At 49.6% G+C, this 14894-nt stretch overlaps 1 protein-coding gene across 1 annotated transcript in view; it reads right to left on the reverse strand.

Annotated features, from left to right (window-relative positions):
* npc1l1 (NPC1-like 1) overlaps positions 1 to 14894 on the reverse strand; it is a 90579-nt gene that overhangs the window by 37437 nt on the left and 38248 nt on the right. Inside the window, exons 3-4 of the mRNA XM_068001547.1 lie at positions 5042 to 5142; positions 2048 to 2220 (exon numbers count right to left, since the gene is read on the reverse strand). Coding sequence (XP_067857648.1) covers positions 2048 to 2220; positions 5042 to 5142 — 274 coding nt within the window. The remainder of the gene's footprint in view (positions 1 to 2047; positions 2221 to 5041; positions 5143 to 14894) is intronic.

The following is a 14894-nucleotide window of genomic DNA, read 5'->3' on the forward strand; positions in this document are numbered from 1 at the left end:
AGAAGAGCAGGGGAGTTCTCCCCGGTGTCCTGGGCCAATATTTATCCCTCAACCAACATCACAAGAACAGATTATCTGCTCATTATCACATTGCTGTTTGTGGGATCTTGCTGTGCGCAAATTAACTGCCCCACTTCTCTACATTACAACAGTGACTACACTTCAGAAATATTTCATTGCCTGGGAAGCGTTTTGGGATGTCCTGAGGTTGTGAAAGGCGCTATAGAAATCTTTTTATCAGTGGCACTCATGAGAAAAGGCATACCAGGGTGATCAGAAACCAAGGTAGCCTGATCGAACCTGCTGCCAAGCTGCCAACAATCATTGCTACACCTGGCAATGACCATGGGGAGCTGTCTTTCCAGGGTCAGAGTCACCAGAGAAGCTGCTGCAGTGCTGGGACAATCTCCCGCAGTCCTGGGACAATCTCCCGCAGTCCTGGGACAATCTCCCGCAGTCCTGGGAGAATCCCCCGCAGTCCTGGGAGAATCCCTGCAGTCCTGGGACAATCTCCCGCAGTCCTGGGACAGTCCCCTGCAGACCTGGGACAATCTCTCACAGTCCTGGGAGAATCCCTGCTGTCCTGGGAGAATCCCCTGCAGTCCTAGGACAGTCCCCTGCAGTCCTGGGATAATCCTTGGCAGACCTGGGACAATCCCCTGCAGTCCTGGGATAATCCCCTGCAGTCCTGGGACAATCCCCCGCAGTCCTGGGATAATCCTCTGCAGACCTGGGACAATCCCCTGCAGTCCTGGGACAATCCCCCGCAGTCCTGGTACAATCTCCCGCAGACCTGGGACAGTCCCCTGCAGTCCTGGGACAATCCCCCGCAGTCCTGGGACAATCCCCTGCTGTCCTGGGACAATCCCCTGCGGTCCTGGTACAATCTCCTGTGGACCTGGGACAATCCCCCGCAGTCCTGGGACAATCCCCCGCAGTCCTGGGACAATCCCCCGCAGTCCTGGGACAATCTACTGCAGTCCTGGGACAATCCCCCGCAGTCCTGGGACAATCCCCCGCAGTCCTGGGACAATCCCCCGCAGTCCTGGGACAATCCCCCGCAGTCCTGGGACAATCCCCCGCAGTCCTGGGACAATCCCCTGCAGTCCTGGGACAATCCCCCGCAGTCCTGGGACAGTCCCCCGCAGTCCTGGTACAATCTCCCGCAGACCTGGGACAGTCCCCTGCAGTCCTGGGACAATCCCCCGCAGTCCTGGTACAATCTCCCGCAGACCTGGGACAGTCCCCCGCAGTCCTGGGACAGTCCCCTGCAGTCCTGGGACAATCTCCCGCAGTCCTGGGACAATCCCCTGCAGTCCTGGGACAATCCCCCGCAGTCCTGGGACAATCCCCCGCAGACCTGGGACAATCCCCCGCAGTCCTGGGACAATCCCCCGCAGACCTGGGACAATCTCCCGCAGTCCTGGGACAATCTCCCGCAGTCCTGGGACAATCCCCCGCAGTCCTGGGACAATCTCCCGCAGTCCTGGGACAATCCCCCGCAGACCTGGGACAATCCCCCGCAGTCCTGGGACAATCTCCCGCAGTCCTGGGACAATCCCCCGCAGTCCTGGGACAATCCCCCGCAGTCCTGGGACAATCCCCCGCAGACCTGGGACAATCTCCCGCAGTCCTGGGACAATCCCCCGCAGACCTGGGACAATCTCCCGCAGTCCTGGGACAATCTCCCGCAGTCCTGGGACAGTCCACTGCAGTCCTGGGACAATCCCCCGCAGCCCTGGGACAATCCCCCGCAGTCCTGGGACAATCTCCCGCAGTCCTGGGACAATCCCCCGCAGACCTGGGACAATCTCCCGCAGTCCTGGGAGAATCCACTGCAAGGACAATCTCAGCTCATGTCTCTGCGTGAAGAGTATTTTTTGGGATGTTAAACAGTTTTTCTGTAAAGCTCAGTGACACCCCAGAGTTAGACGAAATGGGGTTTGGCTTTTGGAGAACAGCTGTGGGGCCAAGAAGAGCATTAAAAGTAACAAGAGGAATATAAAAGGGTTATGGAGGTCCTGGGAGACACTTCCAAACGTCATACCTCAGACATATAGACAAAGTTGAAATTGATGGACTTGTTCTGTTTATACTCCTGCAGAATCTTTAAGTATTCTTGCTCCCAGAGTAACACGTATTCATATTTGGGGTTATTACTTGGGTAGTTATTTAAAGAGAAGGTCATGATTAAGGCCTCTGCTCCAGTGAAATCTTCACCTGTCGGGAAACAGAGCATAGGTTAAAGTGAAAAGGCAAGAGCAGAATCACACCCTGTTCTAATAGGGAGGCAAAGGCTATAGAAGGAACTTTCCTGGGATCAAAGTATCTGCCTATTTTTATCAGGCAAAAAAATGAATGGAAAGTTGAGTGTTGGGCACATTTCTGCCCCTCTGAATCGCCCACCCCATGTTAAACTGGGTGAAAACATTTTTCTGTATAAGGCCAGCAATGTCGTCAGTCATTATGGGGTGGATCCAGTGTAACGAGGAGTTGGTGCAATAATCACTGCTGTGGCTAAAAGCCTCTGCCATCCATTTTTTCACAGTTCACCCCCGCCCACCTTCTCCCAATGTTCCTCAGCCCCTTATCTCCCCAAACGACAATTGTTTCTTGAACATAATTACACAGCCTGCTTCAATGGCCCACTTGGTAATTTTTTCCACAACTCGATAAAACCGACAACTCGGTTATCTTTTTGGCTGAAGAAGGTTTCACCAGACGGCCTTTTCTCAACCTTAACTTTCTAATTTTTAATTTGTGTTCCCGGTGTTTGAATCCTTCACCATAGTGAACACTGACGTTCAACCTTCACTTACAGATAAGGGAATGTTATTATTACACCTGGGTTAGTGCCCCTCTCTAAGATAATCCAAACCTCGGGTACTCTCCCCATACTCTGCTGCCTTGTTCTGAGACTGGCCTTCAGTTCAATGCTCTCAGGATCCACCAGTGAAACCTCAGCTCTGAACCATTCTGATAAAATTCATAACCAGTACAACTCTAGAGCTGGTTTTAACTTTCGGCGGTGACAGAGAATGGACGGGAGCCCTTTCCGTTGCCAGACCATCTCTCCGCTGCCCGAAAATAGGTGCTTTTTGAAGGAAAACCCAGTCCTTATCGTCACAAGAACAAGTTGTGTTTCAATGGTTTTGACCTCAACTTGATCAGAACTGAATTCAGGCCATGAGCAGTGATTGCCCAAGGAACAAATCCTATGAATGAGAGGGAAACAGGAAGAGCGAACAAGATCTCTCCTCCATCCACCATCAAGGCTGCCATCCCAAAAGATTGGGCCAAAGATTTGGTATCGCCTTGCTCTGGTGTGTGATGAGATCTATCTCTGAATGGCCCTTCAGTCAAAAGTGCACTAATCAGCTCCAACAACACTCAAGAAGCTTGAAGCAGCCCGCTTGATTGGCACCCCATCCACCACCCTAAACATTCACTCCCTTCACCACCGGCGCACAGTGGCTGCAGTGTGTACCATCCACAGGATGCGCTGCAGCAACTCGCCAAGGCTTCTTCGACAGCACCTCCCAAACCCGCGACCTCTACCACCTAGAAGGACAAGGGCAGCAGGCATATGGGAACAACATCACCTGCACATTCCCCTCCAAGTCACACACCATCCCGACTTGGAAATATATCGGCCGTTCCTTCATCGTCACTGGGTCAAAATCCTGGAACTCCCTTCCTAACAGCACTGTGGGAGAACCTTCACCACACGGACTGCAGCGGTTCAAGAAGGCGGCTCACCACCACCTTCTCAAGGGCAATTAGGGATGGGCAATAAATGCTGGCCTTGCCAGCGATGCCCACATCCCATGAACGAATAAAAAAAATGGGCAATTTTTATAAAAAGGACAACCATCCTTGTCCAGAGATCTCCTTCCATTGGATGACAACAATTTTCCTTTGTATGTGGAATGTGGTCTTCCAGGTGCTAATCACGAGACGTCGGCCGTAACCCAAGTGACAGCACTCGCGCTTCTAAATCAGTGGTTGTGAGTCCAAGTCCCACTCTAACATAATCTACGCTCACACTTCAGAGCAGTGCTGAGGGGGTGCTGCGCTGTCAGAGATGCCATCTTTTGGATGACACATTAAACTGAGGCCCCTCTGCCCTCTTAAGTGGATGTAAAACAGCCCTTGGTACGATTAGAAGAGCAGGAGAGATCGCCTGGTGTCCTGGCCAACATGTATCATGTATCCCCAACCAACATCACTAAAATAGATTATCTGGTCATTTATCTCATTGCTGTTTGTGGGATCTTGCTGTGCGCAAATTGGCTGCCATGTTTCCTACATTACAACAGTGACTACACTTCAAAAGTACTTCATTGGCTATGAAGAACTTTGGGACATCCTGAGGTCATGAAAGGTGCTATAGACAGGCTAGACAGACTGGATGCAGGGAGGATGTTTCCCCTGGCTGGCGGGGGGGGGGGGGTCCAGAACGAGGGGTCACAGGATACGGGGTGAGACATTTAGGACTGAGATGAGGAGAAATTTCTTCACTCAGAGGGTGGTGAACCTGTGGAATTCTCTACCACAGAAGGCTGTGGAGGCCAAGTCACTGAATATATTTAAGAAGGAGATGGATGGATTTCTAGACACAAAAAGCATCAAGGGGTATGGGGAGAGAGCGGGAATATGGTATTGAGATAGAGGATCAGCCTTGATCATATTGAATGGCGGAGCAGGCTCGAAGGGCCGAATGGCCTACTCCCGTTCCTATTTTCTATGTTTCTATATCAATGCAAGTCCTTTTTTCCATTTATTCGATGTTCTCAGAGTAATATTGCACTGATTAAGCGAATGCTACTGTCACTTAAAATACAGTATTTGCTATTGTTTACCTTTAAAATATATTTCATCCCAGATAAAAGTCCATAATCCTCACTAACCTATTCCTTTCTCTTGTTACCATTCTCATTTTTCCCCTTAAAACTAGCCATTTAATGGTCTCAATTAGTGCAAGTAAATTTCTCTAATAGTGCAGCCAGCTTCCTTCGATGACTGTGATTGTGATCCTTACCTTCATATCCACCAATAGCCAGGAATGGAAAGACTGGGGCTCCATAATCTGCCATGCAGCTCATTCCCAATTCTGTGATGTCTTTGAAAGACAGAGGAGAGCTGGAGACAGAAATGCATTTTTACTTACTGAGTGGCACTGAGAGACCAATAGGTCTAAGTGCAGTTTTAAGGACAGACAACAGGTGGAGTTATCAGGACAGACAATGGGTGGAGTTATAAGGACAGACAATGGGTGGAGTTATAAGAACAGACAATGGGTGGAGTTATCAGGACAGACAATGGGTGGAGTTACAAGGACAGACAATGTGTGGAGTTATCAGGACAGACAATGGGTGGAGTTACAAGGACAGACAATGGGTGGAGTTACAAGGACAGACAATGTGTGGAGTTATCAGGACAGACAATGGGTGGAGTTACAAGGACAGACAATGGGTGGAGTTACAAGGACAGACAATGTGTGGAGTTACAAGGACAGACAATGTGTGGAGTTACAAGGACAGACAATGTGTGGAGTTACAAGGACAGACAATGTGTGGAGTTACAAGGACAGACAATGTGTGGAGTTACAAGGACAGACAATGGGTGGAGTTACAAGGACAGACAATGGGTGGAGTTATCAGGACAGACAATGGGTGGAGTTACAAGGACAGACAATGGGTGGAGTTACAAGGACAGACAATGTGTGGAGTTACAAGGACAGACAATGGGTGGAGTTACAAGGACAGACAATGGGTGGAGTTATCAGGACAGACAATGGGTGGAGTTACAAGGACAGACAATGGGTGGAGTTACAAGGACAGACAATGTGTGGAGTTACAAGTGTAAACAATTTTACAACACCAAGTTATAGTCCAGCAATTTTATTTTAAATTCACAAGCTTTCGGAGATTTTCTCCTTCCTCAGGTAAATGTTTCAAGATCTCCTTGAAGCCTACGCATTTATACATATTGAATAATACATGGTGTTTACAGACTGCCTCTGCAACTGCCCGTTGCCAAGGCAATCACCGTGTTCAGACAGAGAGGTGTCATCTGCAGAACCCCCGAATACACATTCACAAAAAAACAAACAGGGAAAAAAAACAGAGAAAAAAAAGAGACAAAAAAAAACAGAGAGAGAGGCAGAAACATCCGGAAGGCAGAGAGAGCCAGCAAATGACCCATTATATTAAAAACAGATAACATTTGTTCGCTGGTGGGGTAACGTGTAGCGTGACATGAACCCAAGGTCCCGGTTGAGGCCGTCCTCATGGGTGCGGAACTTGGCTATCAATTTCTGCTCGACGATTTTGCGTTGTCGTGTGTCTCGAAGGCCGCCTTGGAGTACGCTTACCCGAAGGTCGGTGGATGAATGTCCATGACTGCTGAAGTGTTCCCCGACTGGGAGGGAACCCTCCTGTTTGGCGATTGTTGCGCGGTGTCCGTTCATCCGTTGTCGCAGCGTCTGCATGGTCTCGCCAATGTACCATGCTCTGGGGCATCCTTTCCTGCAACGTATGAGGTAGACAACGTTGGCCGAGTCACAGGAGTATGAACCATGCACCTGGTGGGTGGTGTCATCTCGTGTGATGGTGGTATCTGTGTCGATGATCTGGCATGTCTTGCAGAGGTTACCGTGGCAGGGTTGTGTGGCGTCGTGGACGCTGTTCTCTTGAAAGCTGGGTAGTTTGCTGCGAACGATGGTCTGTTTGAGGTTGGGTGGCTGTTTAAAGGCGAGTAGTGGAGGTGTGGGGATGGCCATAGCGATGTGTTTGTCCTCATTGATGACATGTTGAAGGCTGCGGAGAACATGGCGTAGTTTCTCCGCTCCGGGGAAGTACTGGACGACAAAGGGTACTCTGTTGGTTGCGTCCCGTGTTAGTCTCCTGAGGAGGTCTATGCGATTTTTTGCTGTGGCCCGTCGGAACTGTCGATCGATGAGTCGAGCGTCATATCCCGTTCTTACTAGGGCGTCTTTCAGCGTCTGTAGGTGTCCATCGCGTTCCTCCTCGTCTGAGCAGACCCTGTGTATTCGCAGGGCCTGTCCATAGGGGATGGCCTCTTTGACGTGGTTAGGGTGGAAGCTGGAAAAGTGGAGCATCGTGAGGTTGTCCGTGGGCTTGCGGTAGAGTGAGGTGCTGAGGTGCCCGTCTTTGATGGAGATTCGTGTGTCCAAGAAAGAAACTGATTCTGAGGAGTAGTCCATGGTGAGCTTGATGGTGGGATGGAACTTGTTGATGTTATCGTGTAGTCTCTTTAGTGATTCCTTGCCGTGGGTCCATAGAAAGAAAATGTCGTCGATGTATCTGGTGTATAGTGTTGGTTGGAGGTCTTGTGCAGTGAAGAAGTCCTGCTCGAACTTGTGCATGAAAATGTTGGCGTATTGGGGTGCGAATTTGGTCCCCATGGCTGTTCCGTGTGTTTGGGTAAAGAACTGGTTATCGAAGGTGAAGACATTGTGATCCAGGATGAAGCGGATGAGTTGTAGGATGGCTTCCGGAGATTGGCTGTTGTTGGTGTTGAGTATTGATGCTGTCGCAGCGATGCCGTCATCGTGGGGGATACTGGTGTATAGTGCCGAGACGTCCATCGTGGTGAGAAGTGTTCCTGGTTCAACTGGTCCGTGGGTACTGAGTTTTTGTAGGAAGTCTGTAGTGTCGCGACAGAAGCTGGGGGTTCCCTGTACGATGGGTTTCAGGATGCCCTGAAACCCATCGTACAGGGACACTTCTCACCACGATGGACGTCTCGGCACTATACACCAGTATCCCCCACGATGACGGCATCGCTGCGACAGCATCAATACTCAACACCAACAACAGCCAATCTCCGGAAGCCATCCTACAACTCATCCGCTTCATCCTGGATCACAATGTCTTCACCTTCGATAACCAGTTCTTTACCCAAACACACGGAACAGCCATGGGGACCAAATTCGCACCCCAATACGCCAACATTTTCATGCACAAGTTCGAGCAGGACTTCTTCACTGCACAAGACCTCCAACCAACACTATACACCAGATACATCGACGACATTTTCTTTCTATGGACCCACGGCAAGGAATCACTAAAGAGACTACACGATAACATCAACAAGTTCCATCCCACCATCAAGCTCACCATGGACTACTCCTCAGAATCAGTTTCTTTCTTGGACACACGAATCTCCATCAAAGACGGGCACCTCAGCACCTCACTCTACCGCAAGCCCACGGACAACCTCACGATGCTCCACTTTTCCAGCTTCCACCCTAACCACGTCAAAGAGGCCATCCCCTATGGACAGGCCCTGCGAATACACAGGGTCTGCTCAGACGAGGAGGAACGCGATGGACACCTACAGACGCTGAAAGACGCCCTAGTAAGAACGGGATATGACGCTCGACTCATCGATCGACAGTTCCGACGGGCCACAGCAAAAAATCGCATAGACCTCCTCAGGAGACTAACACGGGACGCAACCAACAGAGTACCCTTTGTCGTCCAGTACTTCCCCGGAGCGGAGAAACTACGCCATGTTCTCCGCAGCCTTCAACATGTCATCAATGAGGACAAACACCTCGCTATGGCCATCCCCACACCTCCACTACTCGCCTTTAAACAGCCACCCAACCTCAAACAGACCATCGTTCGCAGCAAACTACCCAGCTTTCAAGAGAACAGCGTCCACGACGCCACACAACCCTGCCACGGTAACCTCTGCAAGACATGCCAGATCATCGACACAGATACCACCATCACACGAGATGACACCACCCACCAGGTGCATGGTTCATACTCCTGTGACTCGGCCAACGTTGTCTACCTCATACGTTGCAGGAAAGGATGCCCCAGAGCATGGTACATTGGCGAGACCATGCAGACGCTGCGACAACGGATGAACGGACACCGCGCAACAATCGCCAAACAGGAGGGTTCCCTCCCAGTCGGGGAACACTTCAGCAGTCATGGACATTCATCCACCGACCTTCGGGTAAGCGTACTCCAAGGCGGCCTTCGAGACACACGACAACGCAAAATCGTCGAGCAGAAATTGATAGCCAAGTTCCGCACCCATGAGGACGGCCTCAACCGGGACCTTGGGTTCATGTCACGCTACACGTTACCCCACCAGCGAACAAATGTTATCTGTTTTTAATATAATGGGTCATTTGCTGGCTCTCTCTGCCTTCCGGATGTTTCTGCCTCTCTCTCTGTTTTTTTTTGTCTCTTTTTTTTCTCTGTTTTTTTTCCCTGTTTGTTTTTTTGTGAATGTGTATTCGGGGGTTCTGCAGATGACACCTCTCTGTCTGAACACGGTGATTGCCTTGGCAACGGGCAGTTGCAGAGGCAGTCTGTAAACACCATGTATTATTCAATATGTATAAATGCGTAGGCTTCAAGGAGATCTTGAAACATTTACCTGAGGAAGGAGAAAATCTCCGAAAGCTTGTGAATTTAAAATAAAATTGCTGGACTATAACTTGGTGTTGTAAAATTGTTTACAATTGTCAACCCCAGTCCATCACCGGCATCTCCACATCTGGAGTTACAAGGACAGACAATGGGTGGAGTTACAAGGACAGACAATGGGTGGAGTTACAAGGACAGACAATGTGTGGAGTTACAAGGACAGACAATGTGTGGAGTTACAAGGACAGACAATGTGTGGAGTTACAAGGACAGACAATGGGTGGAGTTACAAGGACAGACAATGGGTGGAGTTACAAGGACAGACAATGGGTGGAGTTACAAGGACAGACAATGGGTCGAGTTACAAGGACAGACAATGTGTGGAGTTACAAGGACAGACAATGTGTGGAGTTACAAGGACAGACAATGGGTGGAGTTACAAGGACAGACAATGGGTCGAGTTACAAGGACAGACAATGTGTGGAGTTACAAGGACAGACAATGTGTGGAGTTACAAGGACAGACAATGGGTGGAGTTACAAGGACAGACAATGGGTGGAGTTATAAGAACAGACAATGTGTGGAGTTACAAGGACAGACAATGTGTGGAGTTATCAGGACAGACAATGGGTGGAGTTACAAGGACAGACAATGGGTGGAGTTACAAGGACAGACAATGTGTGGAGTTACAAGGACAGACAATGTGTGGAGTTACAAGGACAGACAATGTGTGGAGTTACAAGGACAGACAATGGGTGGAGTTACAAGGACAGACAATGGGTGGAGTTATCAGGACAGACAATGGGTGGAGTTACAAGGACAGACAATGGGTGGAGTTACAAGGACAGACAATGTGTGGAGTTACAAGGACAGACAATGTGTGGAGTTACAAGGACAGACAATGTGTGGAGTTACAAGGACAGACAATGGGTGGAGTTACAAGGACAGACAATGGGTGGAGTTACAAGGACAGACAATGGGTGGAGTTACAAGGACAGACAATGGGTCGAGTTACAAGGACAGACAATGTGTGGAGTTACAAGGACAGACAATGGGTGGAGTTACAAGGACAGACAATGGGTGGAGTTACAAGGACAGACAATGGGTGGAGTTATCAGGACAGACAATGGGTGGAGTTACAAGGACAGACAATGGGTGGAGTTACAAGGACAGACAATGGGTGGAGTTACAAGGACAGACAATGGGTGGAGTTACAAGGACAGACAATGGGTGGAGTTACAAGGACAGACAATGGGTGGAGTTACAAGGACAGACAATGGGTGGAGTTACAAGGACAGACAATGGGTCGAGTTACAAGGACAGACAATGGGTGGAGTTATCAGGACAGACAATGGGTGGAGTTACAAGGACAGACAATGGGTGGAGTTACAAGGACAGACAATGGGTGGAGTTACAAGGACAGACAATGGGTGGAGTTACAAGGACAGACAATGGGTGGAGTTATCAGGACAGACAATGGGTGGAGTTACAAGGACAGACAATGGGTGGAGTTACAAGGACAGACAATGGGTGGAGTTACAAGGACAGACAATGGGTGGAGTTACAAGGACAGACAATGGGTGGAGTTACAAGGACAGACAATGGGTGGAGTTACAAGGACAGACAATGGGTGGAGTTACAAGGACAGACAATGGGTGGAGTTACAAGGACAGACAATGGGTGGAGTTACAAGGACAGACAATGGGTGGAGTTACAAGGACAGACAATGGGTGGAGTTACAAGGACAGACAATGGGTGGAGTTACAAGGACAGACAATGGGTGGAGTTACAAGGACAGACAATGGGTGGAGTTACAAGGACAGACAATGGGTCGAGTTACAAGGACAGACAATGGGTGGAGTTATAAGTGTCGATGGTAGCCATGATGTGGAGATGCCAGTGATGGACTGGGGTTGACAATTGTAAACAATTTTACAACACCAAGTTATAGTCCAACGATTTTATTTGAAATTTACAAGCTTTCGGAGGCTTCCTCCTTCCTCAGGTAAATGTCAGGAACTCCTCGAAGCCGACGCATTTATAAATCACAGAACAATACATGGTGATTACAGATAGTCTTTGCAACTGCCCGTTGCCAAGGCAATCACCGTGTTCAGACAGAGTGGTGTTACCTACAGAGCCCCCGAATATACAGTCAACAAAAAAAAACAAACAGAGAGAGAGAGGCAGAAACATCCAGAAGGCAGAGAAAGCCAGCAAATGACCCATTATATTAAAGACAGATAGCTTTTGTTCGCTGGTGGGCTTACGTGTAGCGTGACATGAACCCAAGATCCCGGTTGAGGCCGTCCTCATGGGTGCAGAACTTGGCTATCAATTTCTGCTCGACGATTTTGCGTTGTCGTGTGTCTCGAAGGCCGCCTTGGAGTACGCTTACCCGAAGGTCGGTGGCTGAATGTCCCTGACTGCTGAAGTGTTCCCAGACTGGGAGGGAACCCTCCTGTCTGGCGATTGTTGCGCGGTGTCCGTTCATCCGTTGTCGCAGCGTCTGCATGGTCTCGCCAATGTACCATGCTCCAGGGCATCCTTTCCTGCAACGTATGAGGTAGACAACGTTGGCCGAGTCACAGGAGTATGAACCATGCACCTGGTGGGTGGTGTCCTCTCGTGTGATGGTGGTATCTGTGTCGATGATCTGGCATGTCTTGCAGAGGTTACCGTGGCAGGGTTGTGTGGTGTCGTGGACGCTGTTCTCCTGAAAGCTGGGTAATTTGCTGCGAACGATGGTCTGTTTGAGGTTGGGTGGCTGTTTAAAGAAGAGTAGTGGAGGTTTAGGGATGGCCATAGCGAGGTGTTCGTCGTCATTGATGACATGTTGAAGGCTGCGGAGAACATGGCGTAGTTTCTCCGCTCCAGGGAAGTACTGGACGACAAAGGGTACTCTGTTGGTTGCGTCCCGTGTTAGTCTTCTGAGGAGGTCTATGCGATTTTTCGCTGTGGCCCGTCGGAACTGTCGATCGATGAGTCGAGCGTCATATCCCGTTCTTACCAGGGCGTCTTTCAGCGTCTGTAGGTGTCCATCGCGTTCCTCCTCGTCTGAGCAGACCCTGTGTATTCGCAGGGCCTGTCCATAGGGGATGGCCTCTTTGACGTGGGTTCCCTCCCAGTCGGGGAACACTTCAGCAGTCAGGGACATTCAGCCACCGACCTTCGGGTAAGCGTTCTCCAAGGCGGCCTTCGAGACACACGACAACGCAAAATCGTCAAGCAGAAATTGATAGCCAAGTTCCGCACCCATGAGAACGGCCTCAACCGGGATCTTGGGTTCATGTCACGCTACACGTAAGCCCACCAGTGAACAAAAGCTATCTGTTTTTAATATAACGGGTCATTTGCTGGCTTTCTCTGCCTTCTGGATGTTTCTGCCTCTCTCTCTCTCTGTTTTATTTTTCTGTTTGTTTTTTTTTGTTGACTGTATATTCGGGGGCTCTGAAGGTAACACCTCTCTGTCTGAACACTGTGATTGCCTTGGCAACGGGCAGTTGCAAAGACTATCTGTAATCACCATGTATTTTTCTGTGATTTATAAATGCGTAGGCTTCGAGGAGTTCCTGACATTTAACTGAGGAAGGAGGAAGCCTCCGAAAGCTTGTAAATTTCAAATAAAATCGTTGGACTATAACTTGGTGTTGTAAAATTGTTTACAATGGAGTTATAAGGACAGACAATGGGTGGAGTTATAAGGACAGACAATGGGTGGAGTTATAAGGCCATGATGTGGATACATCAACAAGTTCCATCCCACCATCAAGCTCACCATGGACTACTCCTCAGAATCGGTTTCTTTCTTGGACACACGAATCTCCATCAAAGACGGGCACCTCAGCACCTCACTCTACCGCAAGCCCACGGACAACCTCACGATGCTCCACTTTTCCAGCTTCCACCCTAACCACGTCAAAGAGGCCATCCCCTATGGACAGGCCCTGCGAATACACAGGATCTGCTCAGATGAGGAGGAACGCGATGGACACCTACAGACGCTGAAAGACGCCCTCGTAAGAACGGGATAGGACGCTCGACTCATCGATCGACAGTTCCGACGGGCCACAGCGAAAAATCGCATAGACCTCCTCAGAAGACTAACACGGGACGCAACCAACAGAGTACCCTTCGTCGTCCAGTACTTCCCCGGAGCGGAGAAACTACGCCATGTTCTCCGCAGCCTTCAACATGTCATCAATGACGACGAACACCTCGCTAAGGCCATCCCCACGCCTCCACTATTCGCCTTCAAACAGCCACCCAACCTCAAACAGACCATCGTTCGCAGCAAATTACCCAGCTTTCAGGAGAACAGCATCCACGACACCACACAACCCTGCCACGGCAACCTCTGCAAGACATGCCAGATCATCGACACAGATACCACCATCACACGAGAGGACACCACCCACCAGGTACATGGTTCATACTCCTGTGACTCGGCCAACGTTGTCTACCTCATACGTTGCAGGAAAGGATGCCCTGGAGCATGGTACATTGGCGAGACCATGCAGACACTGCGACAACGGATGAACGGACAACGTGCAACAATCGCCAGACAGGAGGGTTCCCTCCCAGTCGGGGAACACTTCAGCAGTCAAGGACATTCAGCCACCGATCTTCGGGTAAGCGTAATCCAAGGCGGCCTTCGAGACACACGACAACGCAAAATCGTCGAGCAGAAATTGATAGCCAAGTTCCGCACCCATGAGGACGGCCTCAACCGGGATCTTGGGTTCATGTCACGCTACACGGAAGCCCACCAGCGATTAAAAGTTATCTGTTTTTAATACAACGGGTCATTTTCTGTCTTTCTCTTCCTTTCGGATGTTTCTCCCTCTCTCTCTCTGTTTTGTGTTCTGGCCGTTTGTATATTCGGTGGTCCTGCAGGTAACACCTCTCTGTCTGAACACTTTGATTGTCTTGACAACGGGTAGTTGGAAAGATTATCTGTAATCACCAGGTATTGTTCTCTGAATATAAATGCGAAACGTTCAAGGATTTCCACATTATAGAATCATAGAATCATAGAAGTTTACAACACGGAAACAGGCCCTTCGGCCCAACATGTCCATGTCGCCCAGTTAATACCACAAAGCTAGTCCCAATTGCCTGCACTTGGCCCATATCCCTCTAAAGACACGAAGAATATCCCAACACTGGACAAACAGGGGGCTCTAGGGGGGGAGGAGCTAAATACGATTAAAATCACTCAGGAATTGGTACTCAGTAAATTAATGGGACTCAAGGCGGATAAATCCCCTGGACCTGATGGCTTACATCCTAGGGTCTTGAGGGGAGTGGCAGTTGGGATTGTGGATGCTTTGGTAATAATTTTCCAAAATTCTCTGGACTCGGCAAAGGTCGCGGCAGATTGGAAAACTGCCAATGTAACACCCTTATTTAAAAAGGGTAGTAGGCAGAAGGCTGGAAATTATGGACCAGTTAGCCTAACATCTGTGGTGGGTAAAA

The sequence above is a fragment of the Heptranchias perlo genome, chromosome 20 (assembly GCF_035084215.1).
Source record: "Heptranchias perlo isolate sHepPer1 chromosome 20, sHepPer1.hap1, whole genome shotgun sequence".
NCBI classification, from domain to species: Eukaryota; Metazoa; Chordata; class Chondrichthyes; order Hexanchiformes; family Hexanchidae; genus Heptranchias; species Heptranchias perlo.